At 31.5% G+C, this 20,644-nt stretch overlaps 1 protein-coding gene across 1 annotated transcript; it reads right to left on the minus strand.

Annotated features, from left to right (window-relative positions):
• Window positions 1-5,769: 5,769 nt before the first annotated feature.
• Window positions 5,770-8,958, minus strand: LOC139524305 (iroquois-class homeodomain protein irx-4-A-like). Its single transcript, XM_071319046.1, has 5 exons — window positions 8,820-8,958; window positions 8,098-8,274; window positions 7,642-7,772; window positions 6,728-7,050; window positions 5,770-6,276 (listed from the first exon to the last, which is right to left on the minus strand). The coding sequence occupies exons 1-5, from the start codon at window positions 8,877-8,879 to the stop codon at window positions 5,879-5,881; spliced, it is 1,089 nt and encodes a 362-aa protein (XP_071175147.1). The 5' UTR covers window positions 8,880-8,958; the 3' UTR covers window positions 5,770-5,878.
• Window positions 8,959-20,644: the final 11,686 nt, after the last annotated feature.

Below are 20,644 nucleotides of genomic sequence, written 5' to 3' on the forward strand. Positions count from 1 at the left end.
TGATATGCATGTAATAGTTGTCACTGAACCGTTAATACCAGTCCCTCTCCACACACTCATATTCGTCCTGATATGTATGTAATAGTAGTCACTGAACCATTAACACCATTTTATCTCAATCCATTTATCCATGTTTGTTCTGATTTGCATGTAAGAGTTGTCACTAAACCGTTAAAAACCAGTTCCTCTCCACACACTCATATTCGTCCTGATATGTATGTAATAGTAGTCACTGAACCGTTAATGCTAGTCCATCTACATCCATCCATATTCGTCCTTGTACGTATGTAATAGCTGTCACTGAACCGTTAATGCCAGTCCCTCTCCATTCTCCCATTTTCGTCCTGGTATGCATATAATAGATGTCACTGAACCGTTAATGCCAGTCCCACTCTATCCATCCATTTTCGTCCTGGTTTGTATGTAATAGTTGTCATTGAACCGTTTCAATAGTCTATATCTATCTATTCATATTCGTCCTGATATGCATGTAATAGTTGTCACTGAACCATTAACACCATTTCATCTCAATCCATTTATCCATGTTTGTTCTGATATGTATGTAATAGTTGTCACTGAACCGTTAACACCAGACCATCTCAATACATTCATCCATGTTTGTTCTGATATGCATGTAATAGTTGTCACTGAACCGTTTATACCAGTCCCTCTCCACACACTTATATTCGTCCTGAATTTTATGTTATAGTTGTCTCTGAACCGTTAATGCTAGTCCATCTCCATCCATCCATCTTTGTTCTGGTATGTATGTAATAGCTGTCACTGAACCGTTAATGCCAGTCCCTCTCCATTCTCCCATCTTCGTCTTGGTATGCATGTAATAGATGTCACTGAACCGTTAATGCCAGTCCCACTCCATCCATCCATCTTCGTCCTGGTATGTATGTAATAGTTGTCATTGAACCGTTTTCACTATCTCTATCTATTTATATTCGTCCTGATATGCATGTTAGAGTTGTCACTGAACCATTCACACCATTTCATCTCTATATTATTATTATTGTTATTATCATTGTTATGTCTTTTTATGTTATTTTTTTTAAAGTGTTTATCAAGAAGTGTTTGAATTTTTTACTTCGTATCTGGATATCTGGATAAATTAATACGTCTCAGCTCGAGTGTTTAATAAGACAAAAATACCAGAAAAAAACCTATAGGCGATTCGCATTTTTAATATTATATAAGTACGTAAGATGAAAGACACAAAGCCACATTATAATATTTATTTTTTTCTGTTTGTATCTTAAGGGTTTACAAATGGTAATTAGTTGAAATGTTCTTTACATTTTATTGCATGTTTACATTTACCTTTATATTAACATACAATCTGTTTTGTTGTCTAGTACCGCCTTAAATGAACACTGCAGTAAAACAAAGAAAAGTCCCTGATAGGGATCTAATTTTAAGGGTAATCTTTGAACCGCACACTGATGTCACCTGATTAAGACGTGAAGTAAAAATTTAATCATTTTGTTCATCAATATAACGGTCTTTCCTAAAGGTTTATGTCATTTTTAAAACAAAAGATGATATTTAGTTTTTATAATGCGTAGGATAAAAATACCTAATTTGTTAACAGCTGGTATTGGCAGTGAGCAATATATGCATGCAGGTGGGCCTGAAGACAACATCCGACCCAAGATTATGCGTTATCTTTCTTTCTTATGATTTAAAAGGCTAGTACAGATTACATCAAATTAAAAAGCTTCGTATACTTAACTTATAAAATATGAAAAAAGTGTAAAGATATAAAGGGGGTATTGAAAACCAATGTGTCGAATACAATCTTACAACGTCATGGCGAAAAACAACGAAAAGACGAACAAACTCCAAAAAAATTATTCATAGAAAGTTAAACATTGAGCAACACGAACCCCACCAACAAGCATCGGAGATACTTCTAGAGGTCACGCGGCACCGGAAGTCCGGGAGTGTGAGCAGTTCTTACTTCTAGTGCGACATCCACATTCTTTATAATGAACAAAAATGTTTATGAACGAGCAAATTCTAAAAAAAAACAAATCAATCTGAAGTTCCATATGTAAATATTTAATGTTTTAAAAACAATAGGAAGATTTTGAGAATTGTTTCATTGGTAATCATATCCTATCACCTCGTTTTTATTAAAAAGCTTACGAAATGCATTTATATTTAAAGACCGAATTTTGAGAGATGTAAATAAACACCAAGTATTCCCAGATATAAGTAAAACAGACACATTGTTTTGCGTTCGATGAAAAATTCTGTATATGTAAACCTATTGTTTCAATGTACTTACTTCTTATGACACTGTATACCCGGATGACAAAGGCAATACAATTTAAATACTTTATTATTCCAAACTAAAAGACACATTGAAAGATTTAGAATCGATCCTGATTTGTTTAATAAATTGTTTAAGATTGGCCAATGCAGATAAAAGTCTTATGGTAGCTAAATCGTACTTTGTTCATCATGACTCTGATGCAAAAAAAAATCTCTGTTATCATGCAGTGCTTTTAAAGAGTTCCTTAACTAATATTTTTATCATTAATTTTTGTATTTAAACATATAAAAATATTGAAATTAGTAATTTTTGGCGTGTAAAAAAATCATTGTTTGGATGTTTAAGATAAATTAAGTGCTTTTGATAGTTCTTTTGATTCGGTTGACAGTTTTGACTTTTCCACTCTTTATACGACACTTCCAAGCAATCTTATCAAACAAAGATTTCCTTTTCAAATAGTTATCGTTTGATAAATCTGGTTGCAAATTTATTTTCTGCAACTCTACGTCAAGGCCTTTTTCTCAAATGAGAAAGATAAATATGCTAATATAAATAGACTTGCCTGAGGTGTGATGAGATGATTTAACGCATAATTCTTCTCCTTGACAACATTTATTTCGGTAATAAAAAAAATGAGAAGGGAAATGGGTAATATGTCAAAGAGACAACAACCCGACCAAACACGAAAGTCTGTCGACAGATTGTAGGTATTCCTATGGGTACCAATTGTGCCCTTTTAATAACAGAATTTTTCATGTACTGTTATGAATCATAACTTAATTATGGCCAAACTCAGTAAATACTCGTCTAAATTCCATTTAATTGATGAGTTCAATAACACTAACCGTTATCTAGATACATTTTTTCTATCAATTATACTCTAAATATACTGCTGAAATTTACCGAAAGAAACTTTAAATAAATCATTTTTTAAACCGTAACAACTGTCCTTTCCTAGATTTAGATATTTCGATTTTACACGGGAAATTCCAAACTAAAATTTACGACAAAAGGGACAATGTTTCGTTCCCTATTGTTAATTTTCCCTTTCTGGATGGTGATATTCCTTCGGCACCATCTTACGGTGTAAATATTTCACAACTAGTTGTCTCTGCTCGTGTCTTTTGTGACGTTTTTGATTTTAACCAACGTAATCTGTGTATAACTGGTAAATTATTTAGCCAGGGATTTCGTTACCACAAATTACTTAAAACTTTTACTAAATTCTACCATAGATATAAAGATTTGGTTTTGAAGTTTGGTTGTACTTGTAGAAAACTTATTTCAAACGGGATACATGTAGCACATCCTCATTATTACGGAAATGTTGTTTGCCGTGCCCGGACATTTATAAACGATCCTGGTAAACTTATTGATCCTTTAAATAAACTTATTCTAAAATGTTACCAATTCAACACCGTAATTAGATCATTGAATATTGTTTTTATTGGTATTTATATTGATTTTTTATCAGTAAATTAAAAGCAAACTAAATATTATTGTCATATACATATACACATTCAAGGATCTACAATCTGTCGAAACCTGTATTTTGACTTTGCACAAGGTCATGTTTTTCTCTGAATGTTTATGGCATATATTTACTAAATCGATTGGATGTTGGGTGTGTACTGATTGATAATTTAGTCTTAGATGCATGATTTTTATTAGTTGTTAGTGGCTTTGAACTTCATGTAGCAGTCAGTAACTGCAAGTAATTTTAGATCAGCACTTAGTGTCTTTTTGTTGTTGGGATGTATAGGTACCCGACAACGTCCTCTCTTTGTTTTTGTTAGATATATTTCTATTTGTCCAGCTGATGTGTTAAGCCTTTTTCAACTGATTTTATAGTTCGTTCTTATGAGATCACCCCTAGATTTTATAGTTCGTTCTTATGAGATCACCCCTAGTTTTTGGTGGGGTTCGTGTTGTTTATTCTTTAGTTTTCTATGTTGTGTCGTGTGTACTATTGTTTTTCTGTTTGTCTTTTTTATTTTTAGCCATGGCGTTGTCAGTTTGTTTTAGATTTATGAGTTTGACTGTCCCTTTGGTATCTTTCGTCCCTCTTTTTTTGTACTCTTACACCACTGTCCAATGTAAGGGTGAGGAATGGGATCCGCTAACATGTTTAACTCCATCACATACTGTATGTGTGTGTCTGTTTTAAGTCAGGAGCCTATAATTTAGTGGTTGTCGTTTGTTGATGTGTTACACATTTGTTATTCGTTCCTTTTTTGTACATACATTAGACCATTAGTTTTCTCGTTTAAATTATTTTAAATTTGTCATTTCGGAGCCTTTTATAGCTGACTATGCGGTATGAGCTTTGATTATTGTTGAAGCCCATACGGTGACCTACATGTATAGATGTTAATATATGTGTCATTTTGGTCTCTTGTAAAGAGTTGTCTCATTGGTAATTATACCACATCTTCTTTTTTATATACCTATTTTTTTTTATAGAATCACTGGTTTTAATTGTCTGTCTCAGAGATTTATATGAACTCAACCTAGATTTCAAATAGCATTGGCATTTACTTTTTACTTCAGAATCATCTCAATATGAATGAAATATTTAGCGAACAGAAAAATCACATCAAAGACTCTTTTCACAAAAACGATGTAAGTCTTGAACAATTCAGTAGAAATGATTTTCAATCGTAAGATATTTGGTATGTTCATGATACAAATTGAAAATTAATGTTTCCCAAATAAAACCAAACTCGTTCAAGGTCTAAAATATTTGCCACTGGACGTTAGGCATTTACCAGTCAATTATTCCTAAATCATAATTGACTATAATCAGCTATTATTATTAGATATAAGATTTAGTTTTCAAAAAGGTTATTGCACGATGGGCCAACAGTCGAAATGTATCAAGGCAGCTAATGTCCGATTTGCTGATATTTTTCATATCACTTTCATTTCTAAGGGACATAACTCCCGTAAAAATCAATCCTCTCGGCATCAATTTTCGAATTAATCCAAGATACTTGTAATGCTAATGTATTGTCATGTCATAAATTTCTTTGAGCTTCGATAGGAAATATTGGCGTTGTAGTGCCCTCTCAGAATTGCTTGTCCATTTATTTCTTTATTTTCTTTAAAAAAAAAAAAAATTTAATATTTTTTTTTTTTGGGGGGGGGGTCCAAGGGCTTACTCTAAAAAAAAACCAAACTCAATCGGCGATGAGTTTCGTACGTGTTCAATATAATTCTGATTCAAAATATTGGCATACATTTTTATCAAAATCTGCTTACAAGTGTAGTTCTAATAATGTTGATTTTCAAATACTTACATCTCTAAGGAAAACAATTACAACAAAACTAAACATCAGTGTTATTTCAGAGGTTAAATCTTCGACATAGATTTAATTATACCTAAAAAAAGAAGGCACCATCTAGACTTGTGAAACAAAACAATCCAGGTTTAATCATAAACAATAAATTTATTTCTTTAAAGCAGTTAGTTCGCAATCACGTTATACATTTATTCCTAATCGAGACAGTCACTGGCAAATATACATTTAGCACTTATTAAATTTTAACTATTTCGTCATACTTTCATTGTGTCCATTACGGTTCCTTTGTTCATCCAATAATATTAGATATAGACCAGATTTTAGGCTTGCTAATAAGGGGAGGTAAGAACTTTGGTCTCTCAGGCATGCGCATATCTTTAATTCCACTGTCAAAACTGTTTGAAGCCGATGTACTACATGTATCATCATTGGAAGTATTGCAAATGTTCAATTCCTTTTCTTGAATACTATCGTTGTCCTCACTTTCATCAGAATTGCTGGAATCATTGTTCATTAATTCAGTCTTTTTGTCTCCTTTCGGATATTCTGGTAAATTGTTCATATTGTGATCAATTGGTGTTGACGTAAGCGGCCGACTAGCATGAAAAGAAAACGAGGCATAGCTGTAGATATCGTCTTTCGTCATGCCACTATATCCAGGAAGTTCTTGTTCTAATGTTGTATTTCCTGAAGAAAATAAAGAATTATATTTATATTATATTTGTTAGATATAAATTGTTAAACATCTTATACATTTTTATGTTATAATAGATATAAGAAGATGTGGTATGAAGGACTGTGCCAATGAGACATTTCTTCATCCAAGTCATAATTTGTAAAAGTAAACCAATATAGGTCAAAGTACGGTCTTCAACACGGAGCCTTAGCTCACACCAAAAAGCAAGCTATATAAAGGGCCGCTAGTGTAAAACCATTCAAACGGGAAAAAAATATAAAATAATTGGAACTTAATAATAAAGCATTGAAAAAACAACGAAGCTTACTTTGGACTAGTTAGACTAGGTATTCACCTTATTCTAAAAGTTTTTACTCTGAAGTGGAATTATGGAATTTCAGACTTTTTAGATTGCTATTGTTTCCATTGTAAAATACACGACATAAGAATTAATGTATTTACCATTATTATTAAAATTCCTTTCTGATGTACCCATTGGCTCAGGTTTTGAGCTTTCCTCGTCATCACTTGACATGCTGATGTTATCAAAACTGATATCTGATGAAAATTCTCCTTTGTGTTCTTTCTTGAGTCGCCTCCTTGCATTTGCAAACCATGTTGAAACTTGTGTAAGAGTCATTCGTGTGATAATTGCTAACATAATCTTTTCTGCCTTGGTTGGATAAGGGTTTTTCTTGTGCTCCTTCAACCACGCCTTCAGAGCAGCAGTTGTTTCCCTTGTGGCATTTTTTCTTCTTCCGTTATTTGGGTCAATGCCAGAATGCCTAAAATATAGTTAGTAAATTAGTATAAATTACACATATTTTTTAAAGAAATGTTCAGATTATTAAATCTAAAATTTCGATCAAAAAGAAGGCCCAACTCTCTCAGACAAAGTCGAATTCGGCGGGTTTTTGAAAGATTTGCCAAGTAAAGCCGTTTCGTTATTGTTCCAAATATTTTTTTCCAACTTTCCATGGATTTCAATGTTTTTTGGGTGATTCATAACAAGAGTTATTCAGAAAAGGTATTCTAATACTATTATAATATTACATTTCATGCTTGAGGCCGATTTTTGTTGGGATTTGTTTGGTGTTTTGTTTGCTCAACCCCTTTTCCTATGATTTAATAAAAATTTTTTTTTATTAATTCCATCAGTGAAATGCCTAAATTAAACACGAGATATTAACAGTATCAATAGTTCAATTGAATACGTAATTTTGAACCAAAACAGCATTTTCTTGTCTCAGAATATGTGAGGTGTAAATTAATTACAAAAACTTATGAAACTGCAAATGTGAAAATGAAATTGAAGAATTGAATTGATTTTTTTTTAAAGTAAATAAGAAATATAATGTAATTGTATGTGTACTTACATGTAACTATACATTTGTGATCTAAGTATATTGTCGATGTTATGGTGTGCTGGTGACAGAGTAGGAAATGGAGATCCAAACCCCATGGACGTTAATCCAGGATTATCCCACCTCAGTGCAGGATTAGGATGCTGTTAATAAATAAATAACACGATAAGTTTAAATTACTTTTTGCAATCAATTTTTCTAAATTTTAATTTAGTATTTATTACAGAATATCATAAACAATTAATGTAAGATTAAAAATTATGACCTAACTTCTTTTCGATACAGAAATCACAAAATATGCAATGCTATTATTAAACCGTTTGTAAAACTTTTCGTAATTGTTCAAAATTTAATTTACATTTTCAAATTTTCTCTATGTATTTGCACTTTGTTAAAATACTCAATAAAGAATAACATAATTTGGAATAATAGTAAAGATGATAAAATAATTGTAATGATAAAACTTACCATTGGACTTGAAACTGGAGACGGAATATCTCCATGGAGTGGTGTGTGGAAAAGTGCAGCGCTAAAGTTTGGTGGCATCGTTAGGTGACTTTGTGTTGTGCTGGTCTGATAACAACGGCAGACAACCCTGTTTGTCAGAGGATCGGCTACCCGTGGACAATACGGTTCTCCACAAACCTAGAAAAAAAAGAGTAAATATAGAATCATTTTCATAACAGCGTGGACAACCGCAATACTTATGTTGGGTATCTAAATTGGTTATTCTCATCAAATTATTATGCAAAAACAAAGGTTACAGAGAAGTTGAAATAAAAATAAACTGTTTATTTCTGTGTCATTTTGTCTCTTGTGGAGAATTGTCTCATTGGCAATCATACCATATCTTTTTTTTTATATTTACATAGATTAAAAAAAAACATGCATGCACCCCTGGATAATACTGATATCAACATTGTAGCAAAACTTTAGGATCTGGATAATCCTATATATTAGAAATTTTATGTAAACTTGAAAGAAAAGTTTGATGTTATACATAGATATGAAACTCCAACCAAATTAAATATATATTTTTAATTTAAAATTCTATCTTTTTTCGATTTCGTGACGTTCTGAATTACATATACAGGAAAGAAAATTAGAAAAAAGACAATTTTATGAAACAATGTTAAAAAAGTAACATATATTGTTCTTATATTTTTCCCATTATTTTTATATTTACTTACCAAATGATGTGATAAAATCGTTGATCCTGGATGTTCCGGACTTTCTTTATTGAAAGACATTTCACAATATATCCAGTTACCCAAAAAGATGTCTAAATTATATTTCTATATGATAATGTATTCCCAGATGATCATCAAATCCAAAACAGAAAAAGCTAATGAAGTCTTAATAAAGATATCGTGTTTTATATCAGAATATTCATAACGGTTAATTAACCAACACGTGCTAGAAATTCAAATTCACAAAACAAGATCAACGCCTCTGATTGGATAAAATTAAGATGAACTGATACAAAAATTATGAAAATTATATGGAAAACAAGTATTTCAACCCTTTTTCTGCCTTTGGCATTAAATATGCAAGTATCAGATTTAGGAATGATATGCCGTTGCCTAACAGAGCTTTAATGACTTTGAACATAGTAAAATATGATGTCGACAATAAAATATCCTTTGGCATATACTGGTATTGTTGTAAATATGTTCAAAATATTGTTACAATATAAAAAAATATTTTGACATTTTCAGCCTTTAATCTTCTAAAACATTAGAATATTTGATATCAGATAAAATGTATTATGTTTTTGTATTTATAATTACTCTAATTTTGCAATATCATAATTACTATCTAGTATAATTGAAAGGAAAAACAGGTTGTAAATATGTTAAAATCTTGTTAAGAACTAGGGAAAATTTATTTACATTTCAATAAAGAAGTCAATTAAATTGAAGATAGTTACATAGTTTCTTGAGAAAAAAATGTTACATGGCGTTTATATTATTAGTTTATATGAATTTCATTTCGGGTAAAGATAAAGACGACTTTAACCCTGAGTAAATATATATTTGAGGGAATTCCTAAAAATTGTCATAAAATTAGGACATACATGATATGCTTAATTTATGAATTTTATTTTCCCTTAAGAGGCTTGTCTTTAGAGGCGATACAATCTGCATGATGGAGGCGGATTTTAAAATATATATGCCCGATTTCAAAGATACAAAAATGGTTTTCACATAACTAAAAATACATGGAAACTCTTCAAGAAATAAAACCAAACCAGTCTCATTTTGATTTAAAAAAAAACCTGATTATTTTACATGCATTGAAACAGGTTATTTCAAAATAATCAAGACTTTGAGAATTAATACATCTTTGTATTTTTTCTCATTTTTTTTTCAATGGACTTGCAAAGGCAAACTATCTTTAATAGTCATTACATTACGATAGAAAATTTCAGGGGAATATTAACTGCCAGAATAAATTTCTTCCGGCAAAACATCTTTTAATTGAATATTACATTTAGACCTGTTTCAAAGAAGTATTTTCTGATATTCAGACCGTTAGACTTGACAGAATGACGGACGAGATTAAACACCATTTTGACAGATACAAATCCTAGACTATAAATTTTATAAATGTCATAAAATGCATGATAAATTGTTGTCAAACATTGCCATATTTGATGTACAACTTTTAAAAAACAATCAACGTTCGTATTTCAAATGTAAATACATTCAATATTCCTAAATTGTTTTTTTTTAATTATCCCTTTATCGTTGCTGTATTGCTAAAAAGTATAAAATAACAAAAATACCGAACTCCGAGAAAATTTCAAAACGGAAAGTAAATGAGCGAAATCCAAAGAAGACAATGTGTTTCAGTAAAAATAATAAACTGGATAGAAAAATTAAGTAGGTCCGGTAAGGGCCGATTTCGGCCTCAATTTTCAAGTTCATCCAACGAAAGATTTTAGGCACTTTCTAAACACTTAAGTGTCTATTTCAATTGATTCAATTAGTTAATTGGGAAGATTTGAAAAATCTATCAAATATGCCAAAAATCGTCACTTTTTAGATGGTTTTTGTCAAAAATGAAAGTGGTCGCATCCGTGTTCATCCTGCCCCTTTATATATATTATATATTATCATCAAATACAACTTACATTTCAATATTATGAATGAACACGAATGCGGCCACTTTCATTTCAGACGGAAACCGTCTAAAATTTAACTAAAATGCTACAATTGTGAAGATTTCAGTAATTTAGCATGACTTAATGATGCTAGTACCCGATATATGTGCATTGTTTTGTGAAAAACAGCCTATATTTATGTAGCAGAAGCATTCTACTTTACAATAAATATCTAAACGATTACATTTTCACAATTTTCTAAAACTGCTATATTTTGAGGCTGAAAAGGGGTCTTACTGAACCTACTCCTTTTCTTCGTAAAATATTGAGAGAAAAAATGTTGTCGGGAACAAAAAGTTGAATGACGGCCTCTGCACTCAGTGGGCCGATAGGTATTTATTATTTCTGCCTGTAAGTTTCAAAAGATGCTTAAATGCGAATATGCATGATTTGGAGGAAAATAACTTTACAGAAATCTTGGAACACTGGACTATTAAGTGAATGATTGAATGTGCCGGGTGGAATGTATTCGCTATAAACGTAAACAAATAAACCAAAAAAGACAAATTAATGGCTCTATACATGGATTTTTTTGTTTACCAAATCAAATCAAATCAACTATTTATTGCCATATGAACTGAAAACATTAAGTTTGTGACACACCAAATAAGTAAACAATATAACTATAATTCATATATATATATATACAAACAATCATTCACTTATAGTAAATAGTCCAGTGTCCCCTGTCCTCAGTTCTAATGACCTTTTGATGTAGGACCCCAATTTATTTACTTGTGATGGTGTTGATGGATTGAGAATAAAAATCAACTTATCTTCATCAGATAAATCTTGAACAGAAAAATTAAAATCCAAATTGTTAAAAAAGTTGCTTCTTTGTTCCATATTTAATTTAAAATCTAATATAAAATGTTTTTCGTCTTCTAATGTTTTACATAAAAGGCATAATCTCTGCTCTCTAGGAATATTAGAATGTCTGCCTTTTTCTATATTTAAATTATGGCCACTAATTCTTAGTGTTATTAATTTTCTATAAGTAAAGTTTGATGTTCTTAAATAGTCTTCAACACATAAATATTGTTTACAGAAAGTGTTGCATAAGCAGCAAATAGTATGTTACATATTCATATCATTTGTTGTTTTTTCCATAGACGATAATCATAATTCCCACTCAATTTATTCATACATTGCACATAGCCAAATAGCTTTTCATCCTTTATATATACATATACATATTATTAAAAAAATGTAAGTGCAAATTCTGTCACTCATGATGTATATTAAATAACGACGAGAAAAGGGATAAAACCCCCAAAATGGCTAAGGAAAATATCATATCAAAGTAAGATATTATATGCATTGCATTTTTCTTTTCAAGGATTTTATTTTAAAAAATAAACGAAAATTACGTTTCGATGCTTCCGTCGAAAATATGAAATATTTTTAATTGAACTAAATATTTCAAAAGACCCTTGCTCTCAAATTGTTTTCACTGTTTTTTTTTAAATTCTGTTCAGTATCATCATTTAGTATAATTTAAATAATGGTATCAGTATTATCAGTACTTAAAAGGAATTAAGATAAAATAATAAAATCTCCTGAAGGTGTTGATAACTTTTGTTTTCTGGTTTATTCGGGGATTAAATGATTAACACAATAAAAATCCTTACGGCAATTATGGAAAAAATGCATGCTTTAAGTATGTAAATGATATGTTATAGATAAAATAATATTTTGAATTTTTGATTTAAAGAAAATATGTAAACTGGTTGTGAACACAAGAACAAGAACATTAAATATGTACCGACAACGAGGAACAAGAAAGAAAGAATAGAAAGATAAATTTGTTTTTGGAACTTTAATAACAATTCAGAAAAATTGGCAAACTGGTTATACAATAATAAGCTTTTTCGTTCGGTTTAGAGATATATATATATTATATATATATATATGGATAAATCTGTTGTAGAGTTGTCACTGACTCAGACGTACTTATAAATATAATTATTTTCTGTGACTGTATCTTGCATTAATTTGTAGGATCTTTTACTATAGATAATTTAGCTGATCTGTAACAATAACATCTCCATGCCTTATATATCATGTACTGTAGTACGACGCTAGATTAACACTGACGAGGAAAGGTAACACACGGCCACCGAAAGCTTTATTATTTGTGAAGCCCAGGTGGTCGTGTGGTCTGCAGTGCAGGCGATTTGGTGTCACGATATCTCAGTAGCATGGGTTCGAATCCCGGCGAGGGAAGAACAAAAAAAATTGCAAAATCAAATTTACAGATCTAACATTGTTGGGTTGATGTTTAGACGAGTTGTATATAGAATGAAATTCATAACAGTGTAGCTATGGCCATTCATTGACTGGGGAAAATTAGGTGAACGTTCGTCTGTAATGCCCACTGCTCACGACGTACTTATCATAGAAATTTAAACTGTGAGGTCACCAAAGGTTCTAAACGCCTAAATAAAATAATTAAAAATACTAATCAGGAATAACCTTTGTAATTTGAAAATAAATAAAAATGGCCTTCAACACGGAGTCTTGGCTCACACCGAACAGCAAGCTATAAAGGTTGAATACTTAAAATTCTTTACTTGATTTTTTGTTATGGTTTGACCATCAATTTTCCTAATATGATATCGCACGTTCTTTCAGATTATTTTTTTTACTTAATTGGCTTTAAAAGTTACAATGCATGATGTCGTCTGTTTATGTAGTTCATATGTGTTTTTCGTTTCTCGTTGGTTTTCCCGTTTGATAGGTTTTCCACTAGTAGTTTTGGGGCCCTCTATAACTTGCTGTTCGGTGTGAGCCAAGGCTCCGTGTTGCAGGTCGTACCTTGACCTATAATGGTTTACTTTTATGAATTATTACTTGGGAGGAGAGTTGTCTCATTGGCACTCATACCACATCTTCCTATATCTATCTATATCTATACATTTTTTTTCAACAAAAGAATACATCTCAAGAATATAAGTTTTGTAAGAAACGTGAGAAATTGTGTTGGACTTGAAGATAAGGCAAAGTGACAAATATCTGAAAGAATGAATCGTTTTATGGTATTAAACAAAGAAATCAAATGATTTTTTAATTATCCAGAACTCTTCACAAACAAAACCCACATGTATACGCATTGAATAAAAAGTAGGCCATTCTTAAATGATCACACCGTAGAAGTAGTTATTATTATTAAATACTATCATCTCTGAACATTATTATTCTTATAAATGACACGGTTGTATGTGATGATTATAATAAATATTTAAAACAAATTCCTTTCAAGCTTTGTAAAAAGAAAGTTTCATTTTATGTATCGGAATGTGTAACAAGTGAATATTTCAATCCCCACTGGAAGGCCTCTGACAGACTGGGTGAGCATAAAATCATAGCCGTTGACAAACAAGTTACAACCTACAAACGTTTTACTGTCGACCACAGTGTTATGCAATTAATTCTATATAATAGAAATATAAAATCTATTCTCTTTGGCTGAAGTCCTTTTGCACCAATTTCTTTTTTTCGAAATGATAATTCAAACCAAATTTTAGTTTACAAAGGTTTTCAATTGCACTAAAATACGGTAATTGTTTGTGGCAAATCATATTAACACATGTTTATCGAACAAAATAAGCATTGACAACGCCAAAAAAAGCATAATAATATGTAAGGTCTTTCCACCAAAAACAATGTATTTTAATATGGAAGTTGTAAAATCAAGTTGAAAATGTCATTTCAATCGTCAAATGATAGCTTATTGCACGCTGATTCCAAAAATATATGGTTTCTATGCAATATTTTTTTAAATAAGGAAGATAATTTGTTACTTCCGGTTTGAAAAATGTTACTTCCGATAATATTTGAATATTTAATTGACACTGATTCTGGTTCTATATATTTTTATATTAATAAAGTACAAAAAATAGCTACTTCCGGGTTTTTTTTTCAAGGTTAATGGTTTGATAACTTTTGCCAAAAGTCTCATGGCTTTATCATGTATACATATGAGGTAAAAGCAAAGGTCAAAATCTAGAACATCAAATTAAGCTATGACCTTGAGATCAATTTCAAGGTCATAAACCAAGGACCTGAAATCAAAAGACCATAGGTCTTAATTATATTTGGTTAATGAGTTATATCACCATACGCATATTTTTAAATACAAGAGGGGAGAAAACTCCCTTTTACGTTCAACGTACCCTTGCAATCAAAATTTACGTATTATGACATGTCCCAACTAACAATTTACAAAAAATAATTTGTCGATATCTTATATGGTTTCTGGAAATGAATGGAAACAAGCCAAATTCAAAAAAATAGAATATGACCTTGACCTTTGACCTTGACCTAATTTTCATTTTTTTGGACCAAGGACCTCAAATCAAAAGATCCTAGGTCTCTATCACTTATGGTTTACAAGATAGAAATGCATATCACTTATATCAAATGCATATCACTTATATCAAATGCATAAGGGGAAATAACTCTCATATGGAGCGTTCATATTGCTTCGGTCAAAATAGGACAAACTCTTTCAAAAGCGCATAAACTGTTCGATATCATGTACCAAATATCTAAGCGACAGATTGCGAAACAAATATTTATCGCAAGAACAAAATTAGGCGGAAGAAAAAAAAAATAATCAGAAGAAAAACAATAGGTCTTTCCACAGAAAAGTGGAATGACCTAATAAAAGGGGCCTAATAATTGTTGATAAAAAAATAAAAGAAAAGTTTTTCGAAGACGCATAGAACATAAATAAAATTTCAGAATAAATTGTATCACTATTAATGGTAATTTCAAAAAACGAATGCATGTCGTCTTTAAAGAATCTTCTAAAAAATATGTTGCCAAGGCATGCTATTTTCGCTTTTGTCGGACATGGTGCTAAAAAAAAAGAGTACAAGAAAAGTAGCAGTGATTTTAGTAAACGATTTCTATTGTTTTATTAGCTTTTCTCGACAGTTTGGTTGAGGATTTGATATACGATGTACAAAAGTGATAAGAAAGTAGATGCTTTTGCTGATATAGTGTTTTTCAATTATGTTGATAGCAATTCTTTGTTTTCACCATCCATATATATGAACCTTCCCTTCGAACCTTCCATATGAACCTTCCGTATGATAGAGGGGCGAAAGATACCAGAGGGACATTCAAACTAATAGATTGAAAATAAACTGACAACGCCATGTCAATAAAAGAAAAAGACAAACAGACAAATAATAGTACACCAGACACAACATAGAAAACTAAAGACTGAGCAACACGAACCGCACCAAAACTGGGGATGATCTCAGGTGCTCCGGTAGGGGAAGAAGATTCTACTCCACATGTGACATCCGTCGTGTTGCTCGTGTTATCACAAATCCGATAAATAGTCTAATTCAGTAGGTCACATTCGTGAAAAGGGAACGGGATTGTAGGAACATATCCGATATCATCTGTAAAACTAATATTACATAACGGTCAACAAACTCGTAATAGTGTCCGTAAAATTTACGATGGGATAATTTCAACTTAACCATTTGGAACTCTTGGATAAATAGGTTCCTTATAAGCAGCGACCCTCTCTTTAGGAAATCGTGATATGAAATACAATATCGTATCTATTGGGACATATATACTTCGTATGCAGGCGCTACTGGAATGTTGCTACATAGAAATGAAACGTTCACAATTGGGAAGCTGGAATCATCTCTTTTGTCGTAAAGTTTTGTTTTCAACTGACCCTCATTGTCAATTTCTAGATTTAAGTCAAGATATAAGACGGACTTAATTCTATCTGCTGTATCCTTTATCTCTAGTTCGATGGGATAGATGAGTTCAACATAGTCACCAAATTTTGAATTATTTAGTGAGAGAACATCATTTATTTAGCGGAAAGTAAAGTTAAAGGCTAGTGTTAACTTCTTTTCTTTCTTCCTAAGAAGTTCCTGTATGAATTCAGCCTCATACGAAAATATAAAAATAAGGAACACATGCTTATGGGAAAGAACGAACCAGAAACCAGCAATTAATCAGCTAAAGAGAAAAACATGGCAATGGATTGGGCACACTTGAGGAAAGCTGTAGGTACCATCACTAGACAGGCATAAGAATGGAACCCCAAGGACATTCGAGACCGGGGAGACAATTTGCCAAGCTGGAGAAGATCAAAGCACAAGGAGCTGGAAGATATTGGATATACCTGGAGCGAAGCAAAAAGAACAGCCAAAATAGAGTAAGGTGGAAAGCGACTGTGGCAGCCCTATGTTCCACAAGGAATGAAAAGGATTAAGTCAAGTAAGTCAGATTGCATGTACTCTAAAAGATCTTTGGATGCTTTTAGTGTTAACATCAAATTCACTCCATGTCAAGTTTCCAAGTACATTGTCAATATCTAATGTGTTTATCAAGAAGTTTATGTAATGAGATTTACACAAAAAAAACAGTGTTGTTTTGGGCTTTATCTGCTAGGCAACAACATACTTTTCATGGAGGTAGGACAAATGATTGCAATATTTAGGTGTTAAATGATTGACGTAGCATGAGTAATGATATCATGACACATTCAGTTTCTTAACTCTGGTTTGTATCAACGACATCACAAGCCTTAGACAGAACTCTCTCTATTTTCTACCCCTAAAATGACGAAATCGATTTTCACGCATTAGGGAAAGAAGTGTTATAAGCCACTTACATATATACGTGTACATATTACACTTGGTGTGTTATTGATATTTTTCAGACTACAGTTAGTTTGCTAATTCGGGAAAGAGAATATTATAAATTATACTGCACTCGTTCTATTTAAGCAGTCAAAATGCGTTGACCGTATATTTCTATGTCATATACAGTCACTAACCTGATATCACTTTTCCTCATGAATATTTAAATAGAATTTGCCGAAATTATAATTAATTATTCATACGACCTATTCAACCTGTTCTTGTTTCCAATGTATATAACGACTCAAACTGATTTCTTTTGCAATTTTTAGAAAAAAAACTTCTTTCACTTGTTTATATTTTTTGGTTTTCAAACTATAAATCATTATGTTTTATGCTTAATGTTGATATTTTAGTTCATTCTCGAACAAATTCGTTCACCATCGATTGCAGGTTTTCTACAGGTACTGTACATTTCATTGTATTGTATATTTCTCCGCCTGCATGATATGAGGTCTTTTTATGAAAGGGGAAAGTTTCCCCATATTTAAATCAAATAATAACATTAACACATCAAATAACAATTAAAAATGACTTGACATATCAACGATATAAGGATTCGGCCCGAAACGGGGAAAAAGGTCGTCAGAGCCTCGCATTTCCCCGTTTCTAAGCCTCATCCTTGTATCGTTGATATGTCAAGTCAATGCACTATTACTGTCTATTTATCGTAATTGTTAAGTGTCATATTGACTTTGGTAAAAGTCACAGTGTTGTTATCTTAAAATCGTGGCTGAGATTTTTTTTTATAATATCAGTTATTATGGAACAAAACTTTATACCAAATTAAAAAATAAGTCCTAATAGATCTATATTTGTTTAATTCGAAGGGTCAAAATTATTAGAAAGTTGTTTAAACGTACTGGAATTATACTATCAAGGAATTTATTTAATTTTCTAAAAAAATATGCAACAATTTTATTTTCTTGCTACATGTATCAACATGGTATATGCAGTGCTTCATATTTGTGTTGAATATAAATAAGAAGATGTGGTATGAGTGCCAATAAAAAAAATCCTATCCAAGTCGCAATGAGTAAAAAGTAAACAATTATTGGTCAACGAACGGCCTTCAACACGAAGCCTTGGCTCACAACGAACAGGAAGCTTAAAAGCGCCCCAAAATGACTAGTGAAAAACAATTCAAACAGGAAAATCAACGGTTTTATCTTTATAAAAATCGAAACCATATTGTAATTTATAAGAACATATTGCATTTTTTTTTACATGTTTATGTAAAACTTTGCATCGAAGGACATAATTAACCAAAACGAATTGATTTGTTTCTGAAAGACAATATGTACAATTACTTCCTATGGAATTTTGGTTTTGGTTATCAAATGTCCTTTCAATTTCATTTTTTATATTTATTCAAATTTAGTCAATTTCTATCAAAGTTGCTGTGTTGAAGCATCATTAGGCTTTTGGTGTTTGGTTACATGTTCCGAAATATACCAAAATGTTCTAAAACCTTTTCTCCTCGATTGCATCACTCTTCTCGAGAAGCACTTGCACGAAGTCTATATACATAAAGGACAATCTCAACGTTTAGAGAACTATTGGTTCCCATAGGTATGCTTTCAAAGGTACCAGGAATATAATGTCAGTTATACAGAACGTTTTGTTAAAACAGTTTTTTTTTACAAAGTTTTATTGTCCTCTGTAGAAAAAAAATATATTAGAAGCTACGTTGGCTATTCCATATATATTTTTTTTCTATAGAAAACAATAATCCTTATATCTATAACGTTTTTAAAATAAAGAATATTTGTGTAAAGAAAACATATAAGTCAGATTGAATGTACCGGAACCGTATAATGGGTGAATCAAACCGCTCCTAGAGTAAGTATTTTCACAGCAAATATGAAGCATGATTGCTGATAAAAAAAAAAAGATATTAGTAATAATCAATGGGGATTTATAGAGAAGGATGGGTAAATCCAGCAATACAATGTTGATGTACGGACATTTGTTTAATTTAAGGGTTCAAATAAAAATAAAGGAAGGCACAGTTATCATGCATCTTTGGTTGATTTCCGAAACACAATGACAAAGACTTATGATTGATCCGGATTTTCTCTTTAGTCTGTAGTTTTCTATGGTGTGTCTTGTGTACTATTATTTGTCTGTTTGTCATTTTCTAAGTAAGTATTGTTTGAAAATATATATGTCTAGGTTTGGTTTTCGTCTGTGTTTTAATTTTTTTCATGGGTACCTATTTTCGTGGTTTGAGGGGAAAATGCATATTCATGTATATTTAATTTCGGGGTTTTGGCAAATTCTGCATACAATCCATTAGACAATTTGTAATTCGTTGAACATTTAAATTTGTGGTTCTCCCGTACCAACGAAATCCACGAAAATTGCGGTATCCAACGAATATTAATGAATTCACAGTATAATGTTGTTTCGTTCTTTGTGAGCAGGAACAACAACATATTTTTCATGCAAGTAAAACATGTGTTAAGTACCATTTGTGCCTTTTTTTAAATTTTGGTTTGTTTAATCGACTTTCAATCTTGAAAGTTTCAATGAGCAACAAATGTGAGGACTTAGCGTCCTTGTTTCTTTTAGATACCTCAACTTCACAAAGCTCAGTACAAATAACAGTATATTGCCATCTCTTCTGCATGCCCTACCAGACAACTTCCCGTCAGATTCACCACACTTTAGTCCGCTGTTAAAGAAGATTAACAAAAATACAGTGACACTGTTTACTAACGCTGTGGTATTTACCATATGTGTATTCAAAAGATACCAAAAGAACTTCTGGAAAATTCAAAATCTCACTTTTGTTTTGCAATAAATTCAATCACAACCATAGATTTTTACGCCATTTCACCTCTATACCACATGACAAATAGAAAATAGGTCACAATCCTTTCATTTTTAAAAACGGTGACGTATACACAACAAATTTATTGTTTTGGGATATAATTCGGCTTAGTTTGAAAAATGTGCTGAAAAACTAAACATGCTTCACTGAATATCAGTAGGCTGGAGTTTCTCAGTAATAAAACATTTGTTGAATTTGGAGGTCGAATTTTTCCAGCAGGTTGTTGTCATTCCTATGGGAACCAGCTGTGAAACCTTCCCAGATTTCCTGGAAAAAAAGAATGACAGTCTACTAACTATATCGGCAACATTTGACATTTTAATAGAATTT

The sequence above is a fragment of the Mytilus edulis genome, chromosome 5 (assembly GCF_963676685.1).
Source record: "Mytilus edulis chromosome 5, xbMytEdul2.2, whole genome shotgun sequence".
In the NCBI taxonomy this organism is placed as follows: domain Eukaryota; kingdom Metazoa; phylum Mollusca; class Bivalvia; order Mytilida; family Mytilidae; genus Mytilus; species Mytilus edulis.